Source organism: Sinohyriopsis cumingii, chromosome 8, assembly GCF_028554795.1.
Source record: "Sinohyriopsis cumingii isolate HCF-2022 chromosome 8, ASM2855479v2, whole genome shotgun sequence".
Taxonomy (NCBI): domain Eukaryota; kingdom Metazoa; phylum Mollusca; class Bivalvia; order Unionida; family Unionidae; genus Sinohyriopsis; species Sinohyriopsis cumingii.
Genome location: NC_142968.1, coordinates 16,841,563 through 16,855,992, shown reverse-complemented (window position 1 = coordinate 16,855,992; position 14,430 = coordinate 16,841,563). Strand labels below are relative to the sequence as shown.

The following is a 14,430-nucleotide window of genomic DNA, read 5'->3' as shown; positions in this document are numbered from 1 at the left end:
AGGAGAAGGGGTGAAGGCGGCCCACTGGCGCCTTAAAACCAGTTGCTTCGGGTAGATGGGACTCGTAAACCTTGGATGGTAGCTCATCTAGGAGAAGGAAAACTCCGATTCCAAACCTCTGCTGCCTTGTGGCTATACCCACTCATGGGAAAGGCTAAGGGAGTAAACCCCGACAGAAAATCCGGAGATGGAGTCCCTAAGGCGGTATGACATTGACTTCAACGTCATTCCGGCAACTCCTGCGACGCCGTTGGTGCCAAGCTGTATCGGCATTCGTCGTTCCCTTGGGCACACCAGATGCGTGGAGAGGGGGGATCTGCTGCATGGGCAACAGCTGATTCTCCATACCACCCTGCCCAGGCTTCATAGCTCCACTGGAGAGGACACTCCAGCGTCGTCGTACGGCGTCGGCACAACACGAGAAGTAAAGAGAGCTAAAAAGAAGGATAAGCAAAAGCGTACTTTGGAGCTATGCCATCGTCTCTCGTAGACGGACGGATGCCAAGATGAGTCTATCTATGATATGAATAACACGTATTCTTAGATCATGGGTTTTTCCCTGTAAGTAATGAGGTAAAATTGGCGATTAAAAGTATAAAAGAAATGAATCCTTCCTTTACACTTAATTACTATACAGTCATTTTCACAACTGAGAATAGTCAGAATATTTCACTCTCCGGAATATTGATAACACTCACACACATATTCTTCGATAGATTCTCGTTCATCAAACACACTTATATAGTCTTCTCTTATGTTGGTGTAAAATTGCAGACTAAGTCTGTCGTTGTCCATTTGAAAACAACAAGCAAGATACGCGCCTTGTGAGGATGCTTGAAAGTTAAATTATACCATATCAATTTGGCGTCTTTTTAAAGAACTTTGACATTAGCTAAATTTCTTTTCGGAATGGTGTTTTTCGTACAGAAGATTAACCTGTACGTGACTACTGTATATTGGTAACAAAGTCACTACCTCCATTATAGTGGCTCAAGTACTAAAACTTGCCATATTATTTCCGCATCATTTGTCTTTACTCATGGAATGAAAATTCTTCTAAAATTTCATTTCAGACGCATTATTTGGGTCTTGTAAACGTGGATGTTGTGATCTTTATTTGATTTAATTATATCTGATTTAATATATATTTATTTCAATTTACTTGTTTGTCGGTTTTACATTTTTTTTTTCATTACATGATATTGTAATGTAAATATATTCACTACAGATACCTTTTTCAGAAAATAGTTTGACCTTGACTGTTAATTTATAAACACCAAGTGTTGATCTAAATCCTGACCTTGTTTCAGAATTTGTAGCGACAATGGCAAACAAATTATATTTTATTTTAAAATGATTGGTTATTTTCGACGTCATGATGGGACTTTGTCTTTAAGATGTCAACATTTTTTTATTTTATTTCTTAGAGTAGAATGATTGGTTTTCGTCAGGGTCACACTGGGTGTACGTGACCTATAATAGGTACTTGCTTTCTATAAGTTTCCAGACGATGATCACGTGACCCCTTGTTTCCGTTTTACAAGACCAAATAACCTCTGTTTTGGAGAATTAATTTCAGTAGAATCTGAGCTGTTAAACTTTTAGTCGTATGTTGTGCTGTTTGGAGTTATTTCAAATTACTTGGTTTGGAGTTATTCAAATTACTTGGATTCAAAAGGATTACTTCTGTTATTTTTCTGAAAAATACGTGTGCTCATGTAATATTGTGGAACAAGAACATTTTTTTAATAAAAATTTATTCAGCTATCAGAAACAGGAGTAATAATTCTTGTTTCTACATGGAACTGTAGACTTCAACACTTCAGATTGCAGCATACGTCATCGTCTTCCAGCTTGGATTCTTCGTCGCGATTCGAACGTGAAATCATTTGAACATTTAGTTAATAAGACTACTAAAATTTTATTTTTGGATTATTTTTGGATTATTTTTTGGATTTGATTCTATAAAACCAGAAGTTCATATTTTTCATTTTTTATAGAATTTTTCCAGAGGAAATAAATTATTGTATTTTTTAAAGCTTGGTGTTTTCACTTTTTCTTGTGTTACTGTTTATTCGAGCCTAAACAAGTGACTTAAAATGTACAACACAACCGTAGCCTTCAATGTGGCTTTTAATGCGTGAACCACACACCATATCTACCTCACAAACACTCTCTTCTATCTGACACATCTTTTATTTCATAAAATGTATCTTTAATTTCACATTTATTTCTCACATACCTTCCATTTTTGAACCATGATGGTTCTTCTCTTTGTGGATTGGCCATAATGCATGCCCTAACGAATGGGTCTAATCCGGTACAAATGCCGAGTAAATTACACATCTTTTATTAAAACTTGTTTTGCATCTACTTGTTTCCCCTTTTTTGCCTAGATTGATGCTTGGACTGATGCTGACCACGTGGTTTTTGTCCATGTGGATCAGCAACACTGCCACGGCCTCTATGATGATACCTATTATATTTGCTGTGGTTCATGAGTTAGAAGGAGCGCACAGTGATCCAGAACAAAGTGAGTCTTCATTCTTCTGAACTATTGATTTTTCCGATTTTTCCTGTTGTATTTAACTTTCTAACGAATGCATAGCATGCTGTAACTCTAATTCATCCAAGGCGATTTGTTTTCCATTTATGTAAATTTCTCACGTGGGGCATGCCTCTGAGTAATAAAGGGATATAGAGTAGCGTACATACTCGATAATTTAAATCTTACATGTCAATACATTGACACGAACATGAATAGAACTGCCACCATTAGGAACGCATTGTAAAGTCAAATAAGGCAAAAAAATGTACCCTTTACAAGGTGAGATGGAGATAAGTAGGAGCATAAATAGTGAACTTGTATTAAAAATACATTGTTCACACATGTGGTGTCGTAGGACTGATTCTAGCTTTATGCATGCTCTAGAATAAAAAATCGCCCGTCGAAGAGCAATATATTTCTGAATGCATTTAGGGCGATATATTTCTGGAGGTAATTAGGGCGTTATATTTCTGAAGATATTTAGCTTCATGTGCATTGCAAACCGTAACAAGCCGTTATCAGAGCTTTAGATAGTATTTGCTATGCTAGTAAGTTGAGAGACATTTGTTCTACAAATTGTGCGAAAACAAACTTTATTTTGGACAATAATACAAATAAAACATATGTCAATATCACGATAAAATTCGTCCACAGGAAATATTTTATTTTTCCAACCTTTTTTCAGTATTTTCCATTCTGAAGGTACTTATAGTTTGGATAATATTGGTATTTATGGGAGGATATTACATAATATAAGATTTTTATTATCACTTTTTAATTATTTATTTTTTTCTTAAAGCGGAAGTACAGGGAGGCGTTATAAATCAGACCTTCGAGATGAGCTCAGTAGAAGAGGGAACCGCCAACGGTAACTACGTGAATGCTGCAAATGAAAAAGAAAACAGGTATATGTGGTTAGTTATTGTCATCGTCATTTGTTTAGAACGAAGATATATATATATCTATATATATATATATATATATATATATATATATATATATATATATATATATATATATATATATATATATATATATATATATATATACAATAATGGGCCTACCATTACAACAATTAGTTACAATATAATTTAATTGAATCAAATTGTGTCACCAGTACTTTCAAGAATTTTAAAAATATCACCGTTTTCCCCGGTTTGATGAAACCTATGGTCGTCATATTTATGAGATGACACATGAATATGTAAGTATTGTTTAGTGTGTATCGGACGTGAAGAGTGATTGATTTGATGGGATACGATACGAGTTTATTTTGGCACTCGAAAATATCAGTCAAAAATCTAGGAGGTGACTTTTTGTATAAGATACTTTAGGGAAGGGTCTATTTTTTTGCCTATTTATGTTGCAATTATACTTGACTCGGCCCCCAAGTAAACAATGATTTATCCCTGATAAGATCTCATATATCAAGCATCGTTAAAATGCTTCTTTTGGTAGGTATCGTAAATCTGAAGCAGTAAATTATGAAGACTGACTTATTACAGGCATTTTTTTCTCAACACAAAGTTGAACGTACCTCCCTTGATAACTAGTATGAATAGTTTAAATCTTTATTATTGAGGCCTGTGTCCGAGTTAAATGACTCTGACAATATTGTTAGTGAAGAACTACCTTGCTTATTGGTTGATGTCTTAAATATACCTGTTACAAATTATGGGACGTTTGCTTAAAATAAAAACAAACCCACTGGACCTGAGATGATACCTACTCGTTTTTATCAGTCCACAAATCAGACGATCTTAATATTCATTAATGCTCTGTCTTCCTAAACAATTGGAGATAAATGTCTGCCTTATATATATATATATATATATATATATATATATATATATATATATATAAAGGTGTGGTGACAAGAGCATATATTTTTAACAGAGCAGGAAAATGTCTGCCATATATATATATATATATATATATATATATATATATATATATATATATATATATATATATATATATATATATATATATATATATATATATATATATAATACATATATATATATAAAGGTGTGGTGACAAGAGCATATATTTTTAACAGAGCAGGAAGATTTTATTGCTCTTTTATCAATTATAAAAACGCGTTTGATAAAGTAAACCATGGTAAATTATGTCGTCATTAATACGTAAGGGTATGAATGGTAAAATAGTAAAGATTTTAATAAATATATATTGACACCTGAAAAGCTGCATTCGAACACCTACAGGTTTAACTCCTTGCTTTCTTTACTTCGAATGTACATTGGGTAAAGGCCAAAGTTGTGTTTTGAGCTCAATCATGTTTTCTCTTTTTTTAATTATTCGATTACACAGCTGAAGCTCGAAAGCAAAAGATATTTATTTATCACAGAAGATATAAATGATATATTAGCAATACTTTACGCTAAATGCATTTGAAATGTCAGAGTAAATCTTATTCAGGACCAAAATAAATACTAATGAACGTTTCTGTGAAAGTGTTATGATTGGCAATCCAGATAAAACAAAAATAATTGTTTTCAGAAATGGGGGATGTCTTACGAAAACTGAGATTTGGCTATTCAAAGACGGACTTATTGATTGACTGCCTTACCACAAGTATATGGGTCTATTTTCACCCCAAAGTTGATATAAAGAAAAGTTAAGCAAAAACTATCGGCACAGGCAAATAAAGCAACTTCAAGGATTTTGGGTTATCGAAAACCATTTGGCTGTTTTAGCGTAGAGGATGCTTTTAAAATTTTCGATTATGTGATGAAACCAATTGCTTGCTGTGGGTCAGAAATATGGGGATATCATTTTAGCAGAGTTATTAAAATTGTGCAATAGAACTTTTGCAGACAGTATATAGGTGTCCTAAAGCTACCAACATAGCGATTGTGTTAGGATAGTGAGGAAAATATTCATTTTGTACCTCGTATTTTTTTTAGCTGTATGAAATGCTGGCTGAAGGTTGTTAGAAAACTTTTAACTCGCTACCCACCCCAATGTTATTTAATGTTGAAAATATTAAATGAAGCCAATCATGTCACCTGGGCTATCAAAGTTTAAGACATGTTATTTGGCTTCGGGTTTGGGTGTGGCTGGCTAATTAAAGATGTTTGAGACAAAAAACATTTTCTCTCATTATTGTCGTAAAGAATTAAGGATTCTTTATTCCCAAAGTGACATTGTGATATTACCAGTTCACATAAATATGTGTAATAAGGCATGTATAAAACCGAATTAGGACCGAAAAAATACCTATCATGTGGATTATCATATTTTTTTTAAGAAGTTACTAACAAGATGTATGTGCTTAACGCTTGTGCTGAATACAGAGAAAGGTAGGCATAGAAGGAATGAGAGAAAAATAGTTAATGCTAATTAAGCCTGGTAACATAATGTTTATCTGTTAGAAGATGAATTCCATTTTGTGTTTGTGTATTTCCAGCGTATGACCATTCAAGAAAGAAATACTTTAATGAAATTTATTATATATACCCGTCTGTAGAAAATGTGTATCTCCCACGAGTCATAGTATTATATTAATTATTAGAAATCTCTCTTGCTTTATCAATTTGACTTTTCGTCTTAGACAATTTTAGATAACTCGTATGAAAGGTGAATGATATACTTAGTGGTAGTAATACCTTTATAATATAATGCACTGATATTTATAGAAATTATGTATGTATACTCATGTTGAACACCACATTTAATTAATAAACACCATGTCGCACTATGTTTACTTGTCTTATGTTTTTTTAATATGGGATGGTGGCCTAAATTACTGAATACAGTAATTTTATTATTATATTATTATTATTATATATTCATAATATATTCGCTATTTATACTGGTAAAACAATACAATTCCTAAAGTTTCACTTTGATAAAATCACTTGAGATTCTGCTATTGACATTTGCAACCAGAACATTGTTTTTCTTTGCAGAATTATTTTTTGATTGAAGTAGCTTGATTTCTTCTCTCTCCACAATTGAAGAGAGATAATAAAATAAAGCTTCCTTGGTGCCAACAGTAGGTTCTCTCATGTTGGAACATTTGCATCTCAGTAGTTGCAGGTGCTGTTTTTTGTGTGTTTGTTTGTTTGTTTTTATTTGCTTGTAGTTATTATTTAGAGATATTCAGTATCAAAATACTTGCAAGAACCATATATCTTATGGTTAGCAGTTCAAAATACTCACAAACCATTGATCGTATGGTTAGCAAATCAAGCTATTGATAAGAACCATTGATCGTATGGTTAGCAAATCAAGCTATTGATAAGAACCATATATCGTATGGTTAGCAATTCAAAATGCTCACAAGAACCATTGATCGTATGGTTAGCAAATCATACTATTGATAAGAACCATATATCGTATGGTTAGCAATTCAAAATGCTCACATGAACCATTGATCGTATGTTAGCAAATCCAGCTATTGATGAGAACCATATATCATATGGTTAGTAAATCATGCTATTGATAAGAACCATATATCGTATGGTTAGCAATTCAAAATGCTCACAAGAACCATTGATCGTATGGTTAGCAAATCACAATATTCATAGCAATCATGTTATGGTTAGCAAAGTAAGTTGGTAAATAAAGTCAAACTGTGTGATGTTGACCTCCATTCAATTAAATCTAAATGTTTCTTTGTTTACCGTTGTTTTGATCTTCTAGCTTGGGTTTTAAATAAAAAGAAGACTCAAAACTAAGACAGTTATCTCTTTTATTTCTGCAGACCTCAGGCGTCCTCGGGAAAAAAAGGCGGCATATCAAAGATTGCCAAAGGGTTTGCCTTGTCTGTCGCGTATGCGTCAAGTATAGGTGGAATTGCTACATTAACCGGTACACCCCCAAACCTCGTACTGAAAGACAGTGTGGATAAGTAAGCTGTTGTCATTGAGAGATATACTTTTGATAAATTGTTTGAACTCAAAAACGAGTAGAAAAAAGGATACGCTGAAACAGATAATATATTAAATTGCGTAAACGTCACCGCATAGATCGTAATTGTATTAATAAATCAGTAATCAGTTGCCACTGTTAAAAATTCAGTTTTTTAAATCTATATAAAGAGATAACGTGGACACAGTGAATTCTACAAAGTTCTCATTTAAAATTAAATATATGATGATAAACAAATAACTATGAGAGCCTTTAGAAACAAACGATTGCAACAACTAGACGGCTTGATTTAAATCTCAAACGATTGCAACAACTAGACGGCTTGATTTAAATCTCAAGATGCAAGTTTGTAACGAACTTCGGAACGATATATTGAAATGCCGTTCAACTTAAAGTTACACAACGATTCATTACATTATATTTTTCTGCAAAACAGGATATAACAAACTTTTTACACTGCATCGAACAGTTCTGACAAATCTTACTTTTGCAGATTGTACAAAGCAAACAAAGAACACCCACCGATCTCGTTTGCAAACTGGATGGGATTTGCAGTTCCTCTGTCATTTCTTGTGTTAATGTTGGCTTGGATATTACTGCAAGTGCTGTTTCTTTCCTGCACGTAGGTATCACATTTATCTCTTTATTTGTTTGTTAGATTATTTACTCTTTATTTATTACCCTATCATGTAATTATACCTAAGGTATCCACGTACAGCAGCGAGTAGCATTTATAATGTCTATCACACTGAACACAATATAATCGAAACTAGTACAGATCGTATGATTGGCAAAGAGTTTGAAGGAAGTGAAATAAAAAGCAGCATAAAAACATATACAGATGTAACGATATCAATAATAACCCGTATAAAATTTTTACAACCGATTAATTGTAGTAGTTTTGTTAAAATAAAACATCATTTACTTGTATGTGAGATCTGGTTTTAATAATAATAATAATAATAATAATAATAATAATAATAATAGTGTTTATTTGTAATACAGGCCACTCACCCATGACACATATCCATACATCATGCGATACAAAAAGATGTTATAGTGCGTAACAAATGAACATCGTATCTGTTGAAAGTAATATACATGAAAGTAATCACTATTCCATTTTTTGAAGTCGCTGAGATTCAAATATATACTGCACATTAATCAGACAAATAAGTTTAAGGGTATCATTAAAATCTGCATGGAGCAAGATTTGTGATATTGATCTAGTTAGAGTCTTATGTAGCAGAAATCGTTAATTAAACGACTTCTCAAAATCTTTAAGGCTTTTATAGTAAACATTGCTAAATTAGTCATCATAATTTTGCTAGTATACATTGCTAAATTAGTCATCATAATTTTACTAGTATCACTGTGTATAAAGGACCTAAGTTTTTCTAAACTTATTTTTATATACAATGGTGGATAAATATTATCTTCGTATTTGTCCATATAGCGGACAAGCAGTAATAAAAAGGAATTCATTTTCGATGTTAACGTTACGAATTTGACAAAATCTTTCCTCATTGCAAATACTTTCATGTCTTCCCGTATTAATAATAAACAACTAATTCTTCTTCTTCTTCTTCTTCTTCTTCTTCTTCTTCTTCGTCTTCTTCTTCTTCTTCTTATTATTATTATTATTATTATTATTATTATTATTAAAATATTTAACACTCTTAATTATAGGGATAACGCTGACAAGTTGGAACAATCACTGTCGGCATTTTTCCATTTGCTATATCTACTTATTCAGCAAATTTCAAAAGTGCGGCAAAATTAAAATTGTAGTTAGGATAACAACCATGTAGACCAACCATGTTTATCTACTATACTCATGGCGCTTGTATCTACGTCTCGAGGAGACATGGGTCTCAATTTAAAATAAATTATATGTACAACATGAGCTAGAGGTGACTCGGTGGTCTTTATCGGGGTTTTCCAGGGATATTCATCCACCAGTTATTCTGGCCGCCCATGTATTTCTTATCCTGCACTGAGAAATATCGTTAAATCGTGAAAGCAACAGCAACAACTTGATATACAATTATTGAAAACTATTCCTGATTAGCCATAAAATTTAATTTAAGACAGTCGATTGTTTTAAGTGTTTTCTATGTATTGGATAATGTACGTTTCAATTTGTTTCCTTTTCTTGTCAGATGTTGTCGCAAAGTTGATGCATCCCGAAAAAAGGCCATTAGAGAAGCCATTCAGAGTCAGTACAGTGCTCTTGGAAGAATAAGGTGATGAGAGGAAAACAATGAAACTGAAATAATGAGAAATATTTAACATTTTTAATACTGTCCCATTTAGCTTAATACAGAATAAACATACTAAAACACCCAACGAAACTTTTGGGTTGAGAAACAAAACATCGAAATCAATTAATAAATAAATAAATAGCATAAATAAATATATTTGCCAGAAGAAAAAAAAGCAAAAGAAGAAAAACAAGGAATGTGGAATACTTAAATAAATATCAGCAAATAACATTATAAAATAAATCGGATATCAAGATGTATTTTCATTAGCACTGACTTAAGATCTTACGAAATAGACGCATTTAAGAATTTTGACCTATAAAACAAGTGTATTAGGTTTTTGTCATACAATCTAGATCATCTCACTTTTGAACTTTGTTTTAAAACTATGTTAGTTGGTCTGAAGGCAGTGCAGAATAGATAGGAAGTTTATCCATTTCCTTTATGTTTCTGTCTTTCCTACACTATTTAACTCTATATTGTAGACCCCCCCCCTCCCCCGTCTCGTCTTTCAAACATGTACGAGTCCTTATTTTGTCTTGGCTCAAATGTTTAGTGATTGTTTTGTGGATGTAAGGTTTTTCTTAAAGAATAGTTCAAAATGTCGGGAAATTCGTATGAAGTGGCGCCTTTATAAATTTATCTGTCTGTCTGTATGTAAGTCTATAGTCTTCTCTCTCTCTCTCTCTCTCTCTCTCTCTCTCTCTCTCTCTCTGCGTATGATATTTTGCACGAAGATAGCGAATTTTAATCTAAAGGAAACGTTTCTTTATTTTGCAGTTATGCTGAGGTGAATGTTGCGATTTTGTTTGTGCTACTAGTTGTTCTTTGGTTGTCCAGAGAACCACCTGAATCGGACGGTTGGGGTGCACTTTTCGTTGATAAAAAGTAAGTATACTCTTTGGATGCATATTGTTTCGTCATCGGGATTTTCCGATAATAATTAACATTCAATATACATTACAAGCCAAATAGTTCTGTACCAATTAAAAAGGTTCTTACTAAGTGAATATTATAAAACGACAATTTCTCCAACTGACGTCCAAATGATGTCCATATCTGATCGAATAATGTAGTAATCTTTTTAAAGATCCTGCATTTAAGATCTTATGTTGCTACCAGAGGCTACGTATTCTATCATCAACAAAAGATGTGTTTTTTCATGTTGGTTTTGTTTAACTTTTCAGCTGGCTTATTTTATTAAAAACGTTTCTTTGTATTCCATTATAATTTGTATAATACGCTTTAATATTATTTTGACAGAAAATATTATATATAGTCCAGTTTTATTTTTTTTTTAAATACTGAAAAACAGTTTTTCAAAAATATTTTGCTTGCAAATACATTACCGTGTGAATTGTACAGACTTTGAATACATCAGTCTCAGCTGTTTTAAACAGAAATTTCATGGTAATTTATACTTTGAAGTCTGGTTTAGCTAACATATTTAGAAAATCTTTACTGCACAAAACTAACGTCACAGCCCTACATTAATTGTTTAAACAATATGAAAACAATTATTGTATAAACTAACTGTTTACTGATGGTAAGTAGCATTTTGTTTAAACCGATTCAGTTTTATATGCACACTGTATTGCGTTTTGTAAGATTAATTATTTAAACCTATCCGTATAGACTAAAGAATGCTTAATGAACTGAGGCATCAGAATCGCCATTTCCCGAGCTGTTAAGGTACATAAAGGTCTGCATTTCTGAATCTACTCCACATACACACTCTGGTAAAGGTATGCACTCCCCTTCTACTTCATATGCACACTCTGATAAAGGTATGCACTCCCCAGTCTGCTTCAGATACAAACTCTGGTAAAGGTATGCACTCCCCATCTACTCCACATACACACTCTAGTAAAGGTATGCACTCCCCTTCTACTTCATATGCACACTCTGGTAAAGGTATGCACTCCCCAGTCTGCTTCAGATACACACTCTAGTAAAGGTATGCAATACCCCATCTGCTCCACATAAACACTCTAGTAAAGGTATGCAATGCCCCATCTACTCTACATACACACTTTAATAAAGGTGTGAACTCCCCTATCTACTCCATATGCAAACTCTTGTAAAGGTGTGCAATACCCCATCTACTCCACATACACACTCTACTAAGGGTGTGCTCTCACCCGTCTAATCCACATACTCTGGTAAAGGTATGCACCCCCCCATCTACTCCACAAACACACTCTGTTGAAGGTATGCATTCACCAATCCACTTCACATACACACTCTGATATAGGTATGCAATATCCCATCTCCTCCACATACAGACTCTGATAAAGGTATGCACTCCCCCCATCTCCATATACACAATCTGGTAAAGGTATACAATACTCCATCTGATCCACATATATACTATGTGCACTCACCTACCTATTCCACAAACACGCTTTGGTAAAGGTGAGCACTCCCGTATCTAATCCACATACACACTCTGGTAAAAGTATGCATGCACCCATCTGCTTCACATTCATACTCTGGTTATGGTATCCACTCACCCGTCTACGTCACATACACACTTTGGTAACGGTGTGCACTCCCCAATCTAATTCACATATACACTTTGGTAAAGATATGCACTTACCCGTCTACTTCACACACACACTCTGGTAAAGGTATGCACACCCCATCTAATCCATATACACATTCTGCTAAAGATATGCATTCCCGCATCCGCTCCACGTGCACACTCTGGTAAAGGTATGCACTCAACGATCTCCTCCACATATTCCTTTTGGTAGAGGTGTCCACTCCCGCAACTACTCAAAATATATTCCCTTTCAAAGTACGCATTGCCCCATCTACTCAACATACACACTCTGGTAAAGGTATACACTCACCCATTTACTCCACATACATATTCTAATAAAGGTATGCACTCACCCATCTATTCCACATCGTCTGTTCCGAATACACACTCTGGTAAAGGTATGCACTCACCCGTCTACTTCACATAAACACTCTGGTAAAGGTATGCACTCACCCGTCTACTCTACATACACACTCTGGTAAAGATATGCACTCACCCAATCTACATGATATGCATACTCTGGTAAAGATATGCACTCACCCATCTAATTCAGCTATACATTCTGGTATTGTATGTACTCCCCCATCTGCTCCATATAGGCACTCAGGCTTTACTTTTTATGTGTTTATTAGTCCTTGTTTCAGGTTGCTTTTAATTTTGCAAATCGAATTCGTGATGCCTCATGCTGTATTGTGTCTCCTACGTTTGTAAATCGGATTCAGATGTCTTGTGCTGCACTGTCTTAGATTATTTTAATCGGATTGAGGATGACTCGTGCTGCACGGTGTGTTATATTTTTGTAAATCGGATTGCGGATGACTCGTGCTGCACTTCCTTATATTTTCGAACCTACTTCACAGAAATAATAAATCATGAAGTCGCGATTTCCGTAGAATTATCATTATTTTTCTAAGACCTGATGGGAACAAACGGCAACCACAAGGGCACAATTCATACATTCCAAAGCTGTTAGAATTGGGCAATATTAGTAAGATACTTTAAAGATAGGAACACAGGACCATACAAAATAAACTTATGTCCAAAGTTATAATCGGAACTTGAATGAGATTAAACGACACTATGAATTTTTCTTTGCAATTATTATACTGTTTAAACATGAACTAAAAACGTGAGAAAAGACAGAATAAACCCTTAAATTGTTCAGTAAATTACCATGGAAACTTTATCTCACTGTCCTCATCAACAAAATATGAGTTCTTGGTGATCGTGTCCAAAATCTAAATCTCCATACGGCAAGATGCTATTGTAATGTAGATTTGTAATTTTTATATTAATGTCATGATTACTAAGCAAAGTTAGTTGCTGATATCTTCGGTATCTCACCAGGCATCTCTTTTGCAGACAACCGTAAATCTTGATGTATCTATATGTCAACAATAAATACGATAATAGTTAAGCATTAGTATATTGATACAATATCAAAGTGAGTGAATTATACTACATAACTCACCGCTTTTTCACATAGCCATTGACAGCTGGAATGAGTGCATGATGAGATTCTAAATATGACAAAGTATTAATCAATGACTTAATGTGAAACCCATGAATTGTACGATTCAGACATGTCTAAAATATTAGAAATGTTAAATCTGTGATTCTCTTTAACAGGAAAAATACTTATGTGTCCGACTCTACGGCAGCAATCTTAATAATTTCCTTGATGTTTTTCTTACCTGCCAAAGTGCCCAATATATTCTGCTGGAGGAACAACTGTAAGTTTTTCCGGTTATGCAGCCATCACAAACATGAATAGCATTGACTCTAATCTAACATATGATAACGTGCAAGCTGAGTAGGGTTGAACTTTTTCATTAAAATAATTTTATGAATGAACAGATCGATACATCTATGTTGTCACACTATTGCATGGCGCAATTGCATCTATGTGCTCCGTTGTTGGCTACGCCTCGTGTACATGCAAATACAGGATTGAGGGAACTTTCTTACTATTTTGAAATGTCATATACACTTCAGACAGGATTGAAACGACTCATTTATCATCTATGGGAAAAAAACAAATGAAACTGGAGTCTTTATCAAATCTGACGAAATTAATAAATATGGATTGTGATAAATTGTCTTCGTACCTGGCGTTTTCTCATTTATCTGACTTGTTGCCGTTTTAGAACCTAAAGGTAATATGTTTGAACGAT

The 14,430-nt window shown here is 33.8% G+C and overlaps 1 protein-coding gene across 3 annotated transcripts in view; it reads left to right on the top strand.

Moving 5' to 3' along the window:
- Window positions 1–14,430, top strand: part of LOC149793045 (solute carrier family 13 member 2-like) — a 45,370-nt gene that overhangs the window by 15,699 nt on the left and 15,241 nt on the right. For 2 of the 3 annotated variants that reach the window (XM_089966941.1, XM_089966939.1), the window contains exons 4-10: window positions 2,397–2,533; window positions 3,348–3,453; window positions 7,281–7,427; window positions 7,941–8,069; window positions 9,610–9,693; window positions 10,492–10,599; window positions 13,886–13,989. In XM_089966941.1, coding sequence (XP_089823067.1) covers window positions 2,397–2,533; window positions 3,348–3,453; window positions 7,281–7,427; window positions 7,941–8,069; window positions 9,610–9,693; window positions 10,492–10,599; window positions 13,886–13,989 — 815 coding nt within the window. The remainder of the gene's footprint in view (window positions 1–2,396; window positions 2,534–3,347; window positions 3,454–7,280; window positions 7,428–7,940; window positions 8,070–9,609; window positions 9,694–10,491; window positions 10,600–13,885; window positions 13,990–14,430) is intronic. The other variant, XM_089966940.1, reaches the window with a different exon arrangement.